The sequence below is a fragment of the Dasypus novemcinctus genome, chromosome 10 (assembly GCF_030445035.2).
Source record: "Dasypus novemcinctus isolate mDasNov1 chromosome 10, mDasNov1.1.hap2, whole genome shotgun sequence".
NCBI lineage: Eukaryota > Metazoa > Chordata > Mammalia > Cingulata > Dasypodidae > Dasypus > Dasypus novemcinctus.
In genome coordinates this window covers 119,777,556-119,789,915 of record NC_080682.1, presented here as the reverse complement: position 1 = coordinate 119,789,915, position 12,360 = coordinate 119,777,556, and the positions used below count along the sequence as shown (strand labels likewise).

Here is a 12,360-nt window from a genome sequence, read left to right as displayed (position 1 = left end):
GGGGATATATAAAAATCTATTTTTCATAAATGTTAGAGACATTGCAAGTGGGATCTCAGGAGATTATGGATTTGCCCCTTAACGGTCCTGGCTGCTCAGATGTTTTAACGGAAAGGTTGGTTGCTGAATGGTAGGCTGTCAGTCTGATGTGGCCACTTCCCAGAAGCTGACTGCAAAACCACATGGGCTGAAACTTGCTTTGCATTCTTCTGCCTTCCCTACTGTATCTGACACTACTTCAGCTTCCTCATCTACAACTTGTTGGGAGTCTTGTTGTTGTCCACTCTTCACACCCTTCTGGGCCTACGAAGCTTCACTGGGCCAATCCACTCCTGTGGTGGCTCCATTCCTCCCCCTCGAAGAAATGAGCAGGCACAGGTGGAAATACAGGCCATGCAGTAAAGCCTATGTATAGAGAGACACCCACACATCCTGAATCGCAGAGCTGGGGAGACTATTAGAAGCACATGGGCTTCGGAGTCTGACACAACTGGATTAAAATCTCAGTTCCTCCACTTATTAAATTTGTGAGTTTGGTTAAGGTAATTAACCTCCCTGGGTCCCTAATTCCTCATTTTTAAATTGCGTATGATTACATCTAATTCTAAGGGTTCCTGTGAGGATTAGATGAAGATAAAGTATGGAAAAGCATGTGCTAAAAATGTGAGATCCCTGGGAGATCGCGAAGGGACTCTCATTTTGCAGATGAAGAAATTGGCATCATGGTGGACTGAACTGTGTACCCCGTTTCGGACATGTTCTTGGTCTTGGTCCACCTTCCAGTGGGTTTGGACCCATTGTAAATTGGATCTCTTGAAAATGTTACTTTAGTTAAGGTGTGGCCCAACCGAATCAGGCTGGGTTTTGACCCAGATTACAGGAGTTCTTTATAAGCAGAAAGAAATTCATAGAAAGAGTAAACTATGGGAAGAAGCCAGAAGTCAGTGGAACCTGGAAGAGAAAGGAAAAGACATCGCCATGTGCATTGCCATGTGATGGAAAAGCCAAAGACCCAGGCACTGCTGGCAGCCGCCCCAGGCCACCACAGTCTTTGGGGAGAAAGCACTGCCTTGCTGAGATCTCGATTTTAGACTTCTAGCCTCAAAACCAGAAGCCAATAAATTTCCTTTGTTAAAGCTAATCCACTGTAGAGTATTTGTTTTAGCAGCCAGGAAACTAAGAAAACAACCAAAGAGATAACAGTACATTTATTGAAAGTGGGCTTGAACCCATGTCTTTTAACTCACTATCACTGTACAAAGTAGAAGTTTAAGAGATCTCTGTCCTGAGTACTTGGCGAAGGACAAAAATAAAAAAGCTCTGTGATGCTGGTAACTAATGACTTGTAATAACCCTACATTTCCTCTCTTCCTGGACCTGATTCTAAGTTTCTCTTTCCTTTTAGTGAGGAGAAATATCCTAGACCTGGATATATCAGTAACTATTTCTTTTATACCCAATATGCCAACATCTCCTTCTGGCTAAACTTCAGAGAAGCAGCTCTAGGTGCTTCCTCTCCCTCTCTCCCCTGCCCCTGCCCTCTTCCAAGACTCAGGCCACTAAATAAGGTAAAGTTGGACACCTGACCAGGGGGTGGTTCACACATGGGCTGACCAGTGGCCCATGAAGAGGCCCGGGTAAAGGTCTTTGGTTATCTTTGATTAGGGAGGTGATCAACACCAACTCTCTTCTGAATCTGGGCTGGAGAAAACTGCAAGAACGGGTATGGGGGAAGCAAGAAGAGAAGGGGGACAAGTACATAGATCAATGCCAAGGTGCCATAAGAGGGACAGTCGTAGACTGCCTAAATGCAGGGAGCAGTCACCCAAGGGCCCCTGCTGTTCCCAATGGCCTTCAGGTCTGCTTTTCCATCTTCTCAGTTCCTCACTGTAAGTATTACACCCAACAGGCAAAGCCTGTGGGAGGTAAAGCAACTTTATTATTATTATTTTTTTTTTTTTTTTAAAGATTTATTTATTTATTTAATTTTCCCCCCTCCCCTGGTTGTCTGTTCTTGGTGTCTATTTGCTGCGTCTTGTTTCTTTGTCCGCTTCTGTTGTCGTCAGCGGCACGGGAAGTGTGGGAGGCGCCATTCCTGGGCAGGCTGCTCTTTCTTTTCACGCTGGGCGGCTTTCCTCACGGGCGCACTCCTTGCGCGTGGGGCTCCCCCACGCGGGGGACACCCTTGCGTGGCACGGCACTCCTTGCGCACATCAGCGCTGCGCATGGCCAGCTCCACACGGGTCAAGGAGGCCCGGGGTTTGAACCGCGGACCTCCCATATGGTAGACGGATGCCCTAACCACTGGGCCAAAGTCCGTTTCCCGGTAAAGCAACTTTATATTTCTCTCTTACCTTCAACATTCATACTGTGAGGCTAGTGACTTCCTCTCAATAAAATTTATGGAAAATCTGGGAAGCAGACTTGGCCCAATGGATAGGGCATCGCCTACCACATGGGATGTACAAGGTTCAAACCCCGGGCCTCTGGCCCATGCGCAGTGCTGATGCATGCAAGGAGTGCCGTGGCATGCAGGGGTGTCCCACACATAGGAGAGCCCCACGTGCAAGGAGTGCACCCTGTAAGGAAAGCTGCCCAGTGTGAAAGAAAGTGCAGCCTGCCCAAGAACGGTGCTGCACACATGGAGAGCTGACACAACAAGATGATGCAACAAAAAGAAACAGATTCCCATGCCGTAGACAACAACAGAAGTGGACAGGGAGGAACACGCAGCAAATGAACACAGAACAGACAACTGGGGCGGGGGGGGGGGGAAGGGAAGGGGAGAGAAATAAATAAAATAAATCTTTAAAAAAAATTTATGGCAAATCCGATGACTTTTTCTACGTCCCTTATGATAATAAAAGGCCCTCCAATCAATAATTATATGCCAGTCCACTGCAGTAAGCAACACTTTAAACTTCACTTGAAGCCATGGTTAGTTCCCTTTCCTATCTTGGCTCTAATGCTACTTCATCTGCTCTGAACTTCCATCCACCTCCCTCAGTGCTGGGAGAGGTGGAGGGAGTATGGCAGGGGCAAGAAAGCTTCTCAAGCTGATGTCCTGCTTTCTGGCCCTAGCTGGCATTTAAAGCTTAAACACTCCGTGAGGCAGGTGTTTCTAAGTTTCGTTGGAGGACTACTTTCCCATCCCCATTTCTAGTGATGCTTCATCGGCATTCCCTTGATACAGGGGATGCCCTGGACTTGGTGACTGTCTAACAACTTTTCCTTTGGCCTTGACTCCTCAGGGTCGTCTTCCACACAGGCTATTTCTCAGTTGGGACACCAGCACCCCTCCAGTCGGCCCTCCCTGGCAAAATTTAACTCAGTGCTGCACCATCTCTCCCAACCAGCCCCAAGGAAGTACTCATTCATGCTGTGTCCTGATGGAATCTGTGCGTGCTCGCCCAGTCCAGGGGACCAGCCACCTCCTCCTTGTTCTGCTGTCAGAACAGATAGCAATTAACCATTTATTCCTTAGATTTCTCAGGATGCATCAGAAACAAGACCTCAAAGTCCCCCGAACTGCAGGAGACCCACATTGACAGAGCTGAGCTGTTTCCTTAATCTTCCCTCTTGATTCAAGGTGAAGAAGGAAATACTCTTTGCCTGCCCCTTTGGGGGGCAGTATGGAATTTATAGCATACCGAGATCTCTTTCCAAAAATTGGCCCTTAATTTCTAACAATCTTTTCTTGGCTTCTCCAGCTTTCTTTATAGACTGGAATTTTGAGGTCACAGGTGGAAAACTGCTTTTCTGCTGCATCATATTGCAAGTCAGCATGATGGTATCTCACCTTACTTTGAAACGTGATATCCATTATTTTGCCACCTTACTTTAAACAGAGACTTGAAAAAGTTCCATTTTACTCACCAAAAAAAAAAAAACACGCCTTTTTCCTAAAATAGCCTGAGTCAAGCTCAGTTCCTTGTATCAAAAACTGCCTAATTGGGAAGTGGACTTGGCCCAGTGGTTAGGGCGTCCATCTACCACATGGGAGGTCCACAGTTCAAACCCCGGGCCTCCTTGACCCGTGTGGGGCTGGCCCATGCGCAGTGCTGATGTGCGCAAGGAGTGCCCTGCCACACAGGGGTGTCCCCCGCGTAGGGGAGCCCCACGCGCAAGGAGTGCACCCGTAAGGAGAGCCGCCCAGCACGAAGGAGGGAGCAGCCTGCCCGGGAATGGTGCCACACACACAGAGAACTGACACAACAAGATGACGCAACAAAAAGAGTCACAGATTGCCGTGCCGCTGACAACAGAAGTGGACAAAGAAGAACATGCAACAAATGGACACAGAGCAGACAATGGGGGGTGGGGGTTGGAGGGGAAAGGGGAGAGAATTAAAAAATAAACTGCCTAATTATCACCAACCCTGTGAGCATGCGCGTGGGAAGAAAATTCCAGAAAAATCATGGAAGGAGGAGAATTGTTAGGAGGTGGAAGCAAAAAAAGGGGGAAGGTAGTGAAGCTTCACGAAGACTGACTTGGGAGGCTGACTGGTACTCACTGTGGCCCCAGAATGTTGTGAAATCCCCAGCCGAGCTGCTGCTGCTTATAAACGAATGGCATCTAAAACCAGCTACAGCCCAAGGCTGGACAAGCAAGAAATCCAATAACCCAAAACTTGTATCCAACAGCATGACAATTTTTAGCTCAAAGAAATCATGCAAATTTCTGATCAAGATAATGGGTTAACATGAGAAAATCACTCTTCCCACTTAAAAAATGTAAAATGAAGAAATTATGGATAAACTATTTTAAAATTTCAAAAGCTAGCAGAACAATAATTTTTAAAGTACATTATGATGCATGAATATATAGACTGATAGAGCAGAATATAAAGTATAGAAAGAGACCCAAATACATATAAGAAATTAATGTGTGATAAAGTTAGAATTTCGGATCAGTGGAGGGAAAGATGGATTATCTGATAAGTGGTGTTGGTACAACTGGAAAACCATCTGGCAAAAAATAGACTTAAATTCCTACTTCACATAAAAGAAATCCAAGATTTAAATATGAAAATGAAGTCATAAAAATTCTAAAAGAAAATACTATGGAATTTATTCATAATCTCAGAAATCATAAAATCAAAGGCTGATAAATTGGACACACTGAAAGTACAAAATTTCCTCATAAGAAAATCTGACAAACAAAATACAAATGACAAGTGGGAAAAATATACACAACCTTTATAAAGAAAAACAGTAATTTCCTTAAAATGTAAAGAGCTTCACAAATAATAGATAAATGGGCAAAGCACAAGAACAGATGGACCACAGAAAAGGAAATCCATGTGGCTCTTAATTTATGAAAAGATATTCAGTGCCACTTTCAATAAGAGAAATGGAAATTAAAACGACAGTGAGATACCATTTTCTACCTATAAGAGTGGCAAAGAACAAAAAGTTAGATAACATGCCCTGCTGAAGATGAGGGACAAAAAGCATTCCACTGCACTGATGGGCTGATGGGAGGGGAACGTGGCACAACCACTGTGGAGAGCAATGCCTATCGAAATAAAAAGAGACATACTGTTTGGCCAGCCACTCCTCTTTTGAGATATACTTAAGTGAAAGGACACACGTGCCAGCTGGTCGGTGGTGGCAAAATGAGACAGGTGCAAAGATATTCACTGCAGTATTACCTGTAGCAGTGAAAGACCAGAACAACCTAAAGGCTTATCAGTAAGGCCTGGCTGAAGTGGTGGCACAAGCAAACAGTGCAGCGTTTGAAAGAGCGAGGCAGTGCCACGGTATCCGTCTGTGAGGACGTTCACACCGCTCCCTGAAAGCACGTTCGAGACCTGGACTGGTGTCAACACTCGCCGGGACCGTTTCTGATGGGCTCCCTAAGGCACTGGCAACAGTGGCTTCCTCTGGGGAGGGGATCTGAGTGACGGGGGACTGACAGGGCCAGGGGGCTCACTTTCATGTTCTAGTTTTCTTTTGGGGAGAAGGACCTTTGGAGAAATTGGAATGTCAAACCCAGACTGATATGGGGCCAAATTCACACGGCGTGGAGGCAGAGCCCCTGAGCTCTGACACTTGGTGAAAACGGGTCCCGAAGTGGAAGGGCCGACGGGGGCCCTGGCGCCGAAGGAGACGGCCGCAGGAGCGCTCCACCTGCAGGCGGCGCCCCCAGAGCGCCCGGGCGCGCTCCTGCCGGTGGGGGCAGCTCGTCCCCATGGAGTCTGCTCCGCGCCTGCCCGGGCTCCGCGCCCTGGTGTTCTCAGCCACTCTGCTCGCCTCCGTGGGGCGGTGCAGACCCCGTTTCCAGGTCTGGTCTTGGTGAGCTTTATCACCCTGACGCCATCCTCCTCTGCCCCCTCGTCACCTCCCACCTCACGTTCACGCTCCAGGTTGCTCAGAAGACAACTTACCCTTTCCTGGGGCGTTTCTGTACAACAGCTCCTGCTGCCCTGCTGGCCTCGGCTTGCCGCTCGTGAATTCCCGGGTCAGTTTAACCTGGTCCCAGGACCTCTGCCCTTTGTGGAACTGCCTCAGACTCAGGGGTGGGAACGTGAAGGAAGCTTCTTCCTTGCTATCAGCTGGTCACAGGGCTGCCCCCCTGCCTGCTCCCCCTGCAGTTACACAGATGACCTGGGGTGCATCTCCTTCCCTCCACCTTTGCCTTTTAGGCCCACGGCTAAGTATCTGCAGTTGTTGACAGCAGAGAGTAACAACGGATTCGCGGAGTACCCACTTTTTCCTTCCACCACATGCCTGCCCTCTAAGGATAGTTTACCAAACTTGAACTAGCTTTTGCAACTGACCTGACATTTTCTCTGCATTCTCTTTTACTCTACTGATGTCATTTTCTAAGGAGTTAATGAGTTTTGCATGTTGATCACTCCCCACATTCTTATACTCTTCCCAATATTCTTTCTCACTGAGTTTCTCAAGAAAGAGTTTCTCAGCATCACTTATTTGTGTGCGCATATCTGTTGAAAGAAAAGCAAAATACCATGTCATTTCTATTGTCCTTGCAGCCATTATATATGTTACAATCGGATTTAATGAAATTAAAGTCTGATATTAAAATGCTGCTAACCAATACATAATTTTATACCTTCAGCTTAGTGAAATCTAAACTAAACTATTGTTTATCTATCTGTCATGATTCAAAATCCAAATAAAATTAAGCTTCCAATTACAAAGTAGACATGTGGTTTTGGACTATGATTAAGAAGTATTATAGATAACCTATGTGCATAGGAACCCAGAGATTTAAATTATTCTGTGGTAGCTTGATAACGATCCTATTTAGTACAATGTATTATATCACATATATTCTTTATTAGTAAATTGTCATTTTCCTGGCCAATATGCCTATGGGCAAAAACCGATTTCAACTTATGTTCTTTCCAGATCCTTTACAACCATTTTTTAAAAAATTTTATTTATTTATTTATTTATTTATTTATTTATTTCTCTCCCCTCCCCCCCCCACCCTGGTTGTCTGTTCTCTGTGTCTATTTGCTGCATCTTCTTTGTCCGCTTCTGTTGTTGTCAGTGGCACATGAATCTGTGCTTTTTTTTGCTGTGTCATCTTGTCGTGTCGCTTCTCTGTGTGTGCGGCACCATTCCTGGGCAGGCTGCACTTCCTTTCGCGCTTGGCGGCTCTCCTTATGGGGCGCACTCCTTGCGCGTGGGGCTCCCCTACGCGGGGGACACCCCTGCATGGCACGGCACTCCTTGCGCGCATCAGCACTGCGCATGGGCCAGCTCCACACGGGTCAAGGAGGCCCGGGGTTTGAACCGCGGACCTCCCATGTGGTAGACGGATGCCCTAACCGCTGGGCCAAGTCCATCGCCCACAACCATTTTTTTTTTTTTTTTTTTTTTTTGAGAGCAAATGGTATTTTATTTTGTTCCCTAAGCTGGAGAAACCCAGCATAATAGAACCACAACCATTTTTATAAGTCTGTTGTTTAATTAAGTGATCTAACATTTATTTGTTTGGGTGGTCCTTGTGTGAAATGAAGTTATAATAATATGTTCCCCACCCCCTATTAAGATTGAAGAGTGAAAAATATGTAAAATATGCCCCCAGTTAAATACATACAAATACTGAGCCATCTCACCCATATAAACGTTCATTTTGCCCTGACACCCTTGCTAAATGTGCTTTTATATCATGTTGCTGAGTATTCTGGAAAAGGTAGCATTAGAAAAAGGCAAATACACTAATCTCTGGTTGTCTGACCCACTACAGAACCACTTGTTTGAGAGCTCCTTGAGGGCAGGGCGGTGCCTCACTCTTCTCTGTAAATCCAGCCCTTGGCTTGGAGCCTGGCAGTTACTTGATCTCTAGTAAATGTTTCTTGAGTGACTGAGGCATTTCAATCAGGCCAAAGGGCTGTTTTCAGTCCAGAGGTCTAGAAGGACCCTGGACCTGTCTTTTTCCAAGATGTAAACAAGATAACTTGTTTTTAAAATCCCTTAATAAATGCAAGAAAAAGAAATTAAGAAAAAAGAGAAAAGAACCTGCGACCTGGCAGCGTGTGAGGCCCTGAGTCAGGTCAGCAACATCCTGCTCTTTCTGTGGTTTGGGTACATTTGAAAATTTAATATCCCTTCGATGCACAGGATAAACTGAGTTAGGATTGTCACCCTTACAGCTTCAAGGGTCCTGACTGAAAGCCGGGGAAAAAGGAAAAAAGTGCTTTCTCAAACCTTACAGTGCATAGGATTCCCCTGGGATCTTGCCAAAATGCAGATTCTGATTCAGCAGGTCTGGAATTCTGCCTTGGGGCAAGCTGCCAAGTGAAGCTGCTACTGCAGCTGCACAAACCAAATGATTCCTAACAGCTGCTCAGGAATTCTTTGCAGACACCGTAGTCTCTCCTTTCCCTCTCTGCCAGGGCCTGCCGGCCTCCTTCTCCCGTGGAGCACTGCAGGCGCCCGGCCCGCCTCCGCTGCGCTGAGCCCCCACTCCACTGGCTGTACGTGACACCCCCCAGGCTCCACCCAAACCCTGCGCACGCTCAGCTCCACCAACGGGCCTCTCCTCTTGGGAGGCGTCGACGGAGCACCTGAGCACCCTTTGGGCCTCGCTGCCACCTCAGGGGACTTATTAATGCATTCCCTCCAGACACAAGAAGAACTCGTCCTTCTTGTGTCATATCTACCACCTTGTGAGTCCCCACTGCCAATAAGGAGCCTTGGTTAGGAGCAGGCTTAGAGGAACAGTTTTGGAGCCCTCTAAAACCAAAGTTTGCCCGTTGGCATTTGGTCTTGGAAACAATTCTGTTCAAAACAGCAAATGTCTATTGAATGCCTGCTCTGTGTAAAGGGCTTAGGTAGGAAGGCATTTTGAAAAACTTGGAGAAATTTGAGAAAATCTAGTCCTCTCGGCTTCCAAGTACCGCTTGCTTGTAGAACTAAAGTCTCTTTCCCTGGCGGCCGACTTGGCCCAGTGGTTAGGGCGTCCGTCTACCACATGGGAGGTCCGCGGTTCAAACCCCAGGCCTCCTTGACCCGTGTGGAGCTGGCCCACGGACAGCGCTGATGCACCTTGTGCCACGCAGGGATGTCCCCCCCCCCCCCCCGCATAGGGGAGTCCCACGTGCAAGGAGTGCGCCCCGTAAGGAGAGCCGCCTGGCGCGAAAGAAAGTGCAGCCTGCTCAGGAATGGTGCTGCACACACGGAGAGCTGATGCAGCAAGATGACGCAACAAAAAGAAAGACAGATTCCCGTGCTGCTGACAACAACAGAAGAGGACAAAGAAGACGCAGCAAATAGACACAGAGAACAGACAACCGGGGTGGGGAAGGGGAGAGAAATAAGTAAATAAATACATCCTTAAAAAAATAAAGTCTCTTTCCCATGTTTTCCAGCTTTCTAGCAGAGGATAGTATTTAAAGAGTTTCTGGCAAAAATGGCTTTTAGAAGTTTTAGCAGCAAGTTTAGAATGAAGTAATAGGAATAGAAATAGCGTGGGTCAAAACCGTGCCTGGCTTGCCCTCAGGACCACAGTGGTTCTAAGCCCATGACCAGAGCATCATTTCTACCCATGTCCTCCAAAGTCCCCCTTTCCCATCTCGAATCCCTCATTTCTCCAGAGTGTCATGGTTACATGCACTTTATCATTCCCAAATCTAAACCAAGCCTGAAGCCAATGACGTCACCAAACAAGAAAATTTCTCAAGAAGAAGAGCAAATGTCCACCATGAGGAGAGAAGCCAGAGAAGCTCAGAGTGGTGCCTCATAGGAAACTGCCCGCTATGGAGAGCCAGACGGCTTTTGCCTGCCCTGGTTTAATCACTGCCTTACCCTCCTGCCCATTTACCTACATGTGTTTGAGGGTGACGATGTCATTTGAAATATGTCCACAGCAGTTTCAACAAATGAAGAGGCAAAAATATTACTACATTTAACTAATAATTTGGTACAGCTTAATGATAATTTTCTAAGTTCCAAATCACCTTTCAAATTTTTTTCCTGGTCCCTTTCAAACTGCCATTTTTCCTTCATTGCTTCTTCAACTTCCTCTCTTGTTACAACTTTTACTTCCTCTGATTTCTCTTCACTCAGTTCCTTTAGCAGGTTCCGTATGTGCCATATCTGTTCATCCTTTAAGCGTTTATTCTGTCAGGAAAATCAACAGTAAGTTGAGCTACTTACATTGCTTGTCCTCAAAACAGAACACACATTGAGGCTTACAGAGTGAGAAGGAAATATTTAATGAAGCAAGTTATACAATAATATCTCTATAAGTTTATAGATTAAAATTAAACTCATCAAAACAGTAACTGTTGGGGAAGCAGATGTGACTCAAGCAATTGGGCTCCCGTCTACCATATAGGAGGTCCACGGTTCAATTCCCAGGGCCTCCTGGTGAAGGCAAGCTGGCCCGTGTGGTGAGCTGGCCCACGCAGGAGTGCTGGCCTGCACAGAGAGCCGGCGCAGCAAGATGATGCGACAAAAAGAGTCACAGAACAGAGATAATAAGAGACACAGCAGACAAAGGAGCTGAGGTCGACGCAAGAGACTGAGCCCCTCTCTCCCAATCCAGAAGGTCCCAGAATCGGTTCCTGATGCCTCCTAAAGAGAAGACAAGCAGACACAGAAGAACACACAGCAAATGGACCCAGAAAGCAGACAGTAAGTGCAAAAACAATGAAGGGAGTGGAATAAATAAACAAGACAGTAACTGTTGGATAGAATGTTACATTTTAAAAATTGCAGTATCAGTCTACCAGTCTATCACCCTGTCATAGAGTGGATGAAAATTAAAGTTAGATCTTAGATTCAATTTTTTTTTCCTTCTTATTTTCTTTTAAATGTTACATTAAAAAAATATGAGGTCTCATACACCCCCAGCCCCCTCACCCCACTTCTCCCACATCAACAACCTCTTCCATCATCGTGGCACATTCACTGCACCTGGTGAATAAATTCTGGAGCACTGCTGCACCACATGGACAGTGGTCTATAGTGTAGTCTACACTCTCTCCCAGTCCACCCAGTGTGCCACGGCAGGACACACAATGTCCAGCGTCTGTCCCTGCAGCACCACCCTGGACAACTCCAAATCCCGAAAATGCCCCCTCATCATATCTCTTCTTCCCTCTCCCTACCCTCAGCAGCTACCATGGCTACTTTCTCCACATCAATGCTACAATTTCTTCCATTACTAATCACAATAGTTCCAGAGTAGAATATCAGAAGTCCACTCTAATCCATACTCTATTCCTCCATCCTGTGGACCCTGGGGTGATGGTGTCCACTCCCCCTCTACATTAAGAGAGGGCTTAGATTCCACATGGATGATGGATAGAGTTCTCCTGCTTGCAGTTGTAGGCACGCTTGGCTCCCTGGTGTGCTGGTTGACCTTCTTCACCTCCCTGTTAGCAGGCTGGGGTAAGTCCAATAAACCAGAGGGTAGGAGTTGCAAGTCTGCTGAGGCTTAGAGCCTGGCTGTCACGTGGACCGTCCAGAGATTCAGGTCTCCTGAGCATACACCAACCCCAGTGCCAACCACAGGTCTGGTAAAAGTAACAGAAGAGGCATGTGTAGAAAGGTCGTATCTGAGTCCAACTCTATCTTGAACCTCCCACTAATCCAGTTCTTCTCTAGCATTCAGTTAGTCAATATTTATTGGGCAACTACTATGTGCCAGGCAGTCTTTAAGGAACCAGGAATGTATCAGTGCACAAAGCAGACAAAAAGTCCTGCTCTTGTGGAGCTTACATTTATGACTTTCATTCCCTTCTTCTCAGATCATGATTACTCACCATTCTAACACTTCACACTTGAAATATGAACTCAGTTCCTCCTGTGAATATCCCATCCATATTTCTAAGCTTCTTATTTAAACAATTTTAAATAAGTTTATTCTTGCCTTGTT

The 12,360-nt window shown here is 46.3% G+C and overlaps 1 protein-coding gene across 4 annotated transcripts in view; it reads right to left on the bottom strand.

The window, feature by feature from the left end:
• The window catches only part of CCDC83 (coiled-coil domain containing 83), a 75,457-nt gene that overhangs the window by 32,077 nt on the left and 31,020 nt on the right, over nt 1-12,360 (bottom strand). For all 4 annotated transcript variants that reach the window (XM_058306123.2, XM_058306124.2, XM_058306125.2 and 1 more), the window contains 2 exons: nt 10,436-10,598; nt 6,782-6,949 (listed from right to left, as the gene is read on the bottom strand). In XM_058306123.2, coding sequence (XP_058162106.1) covers nt 6,782-6,949; nt 10,436-10,598 — 331 coding nt within the window. The remainder of the gene's footprint in view (nt 1-6,781; nt 6,950-10,435; nt 10,599-12,360) is intronic.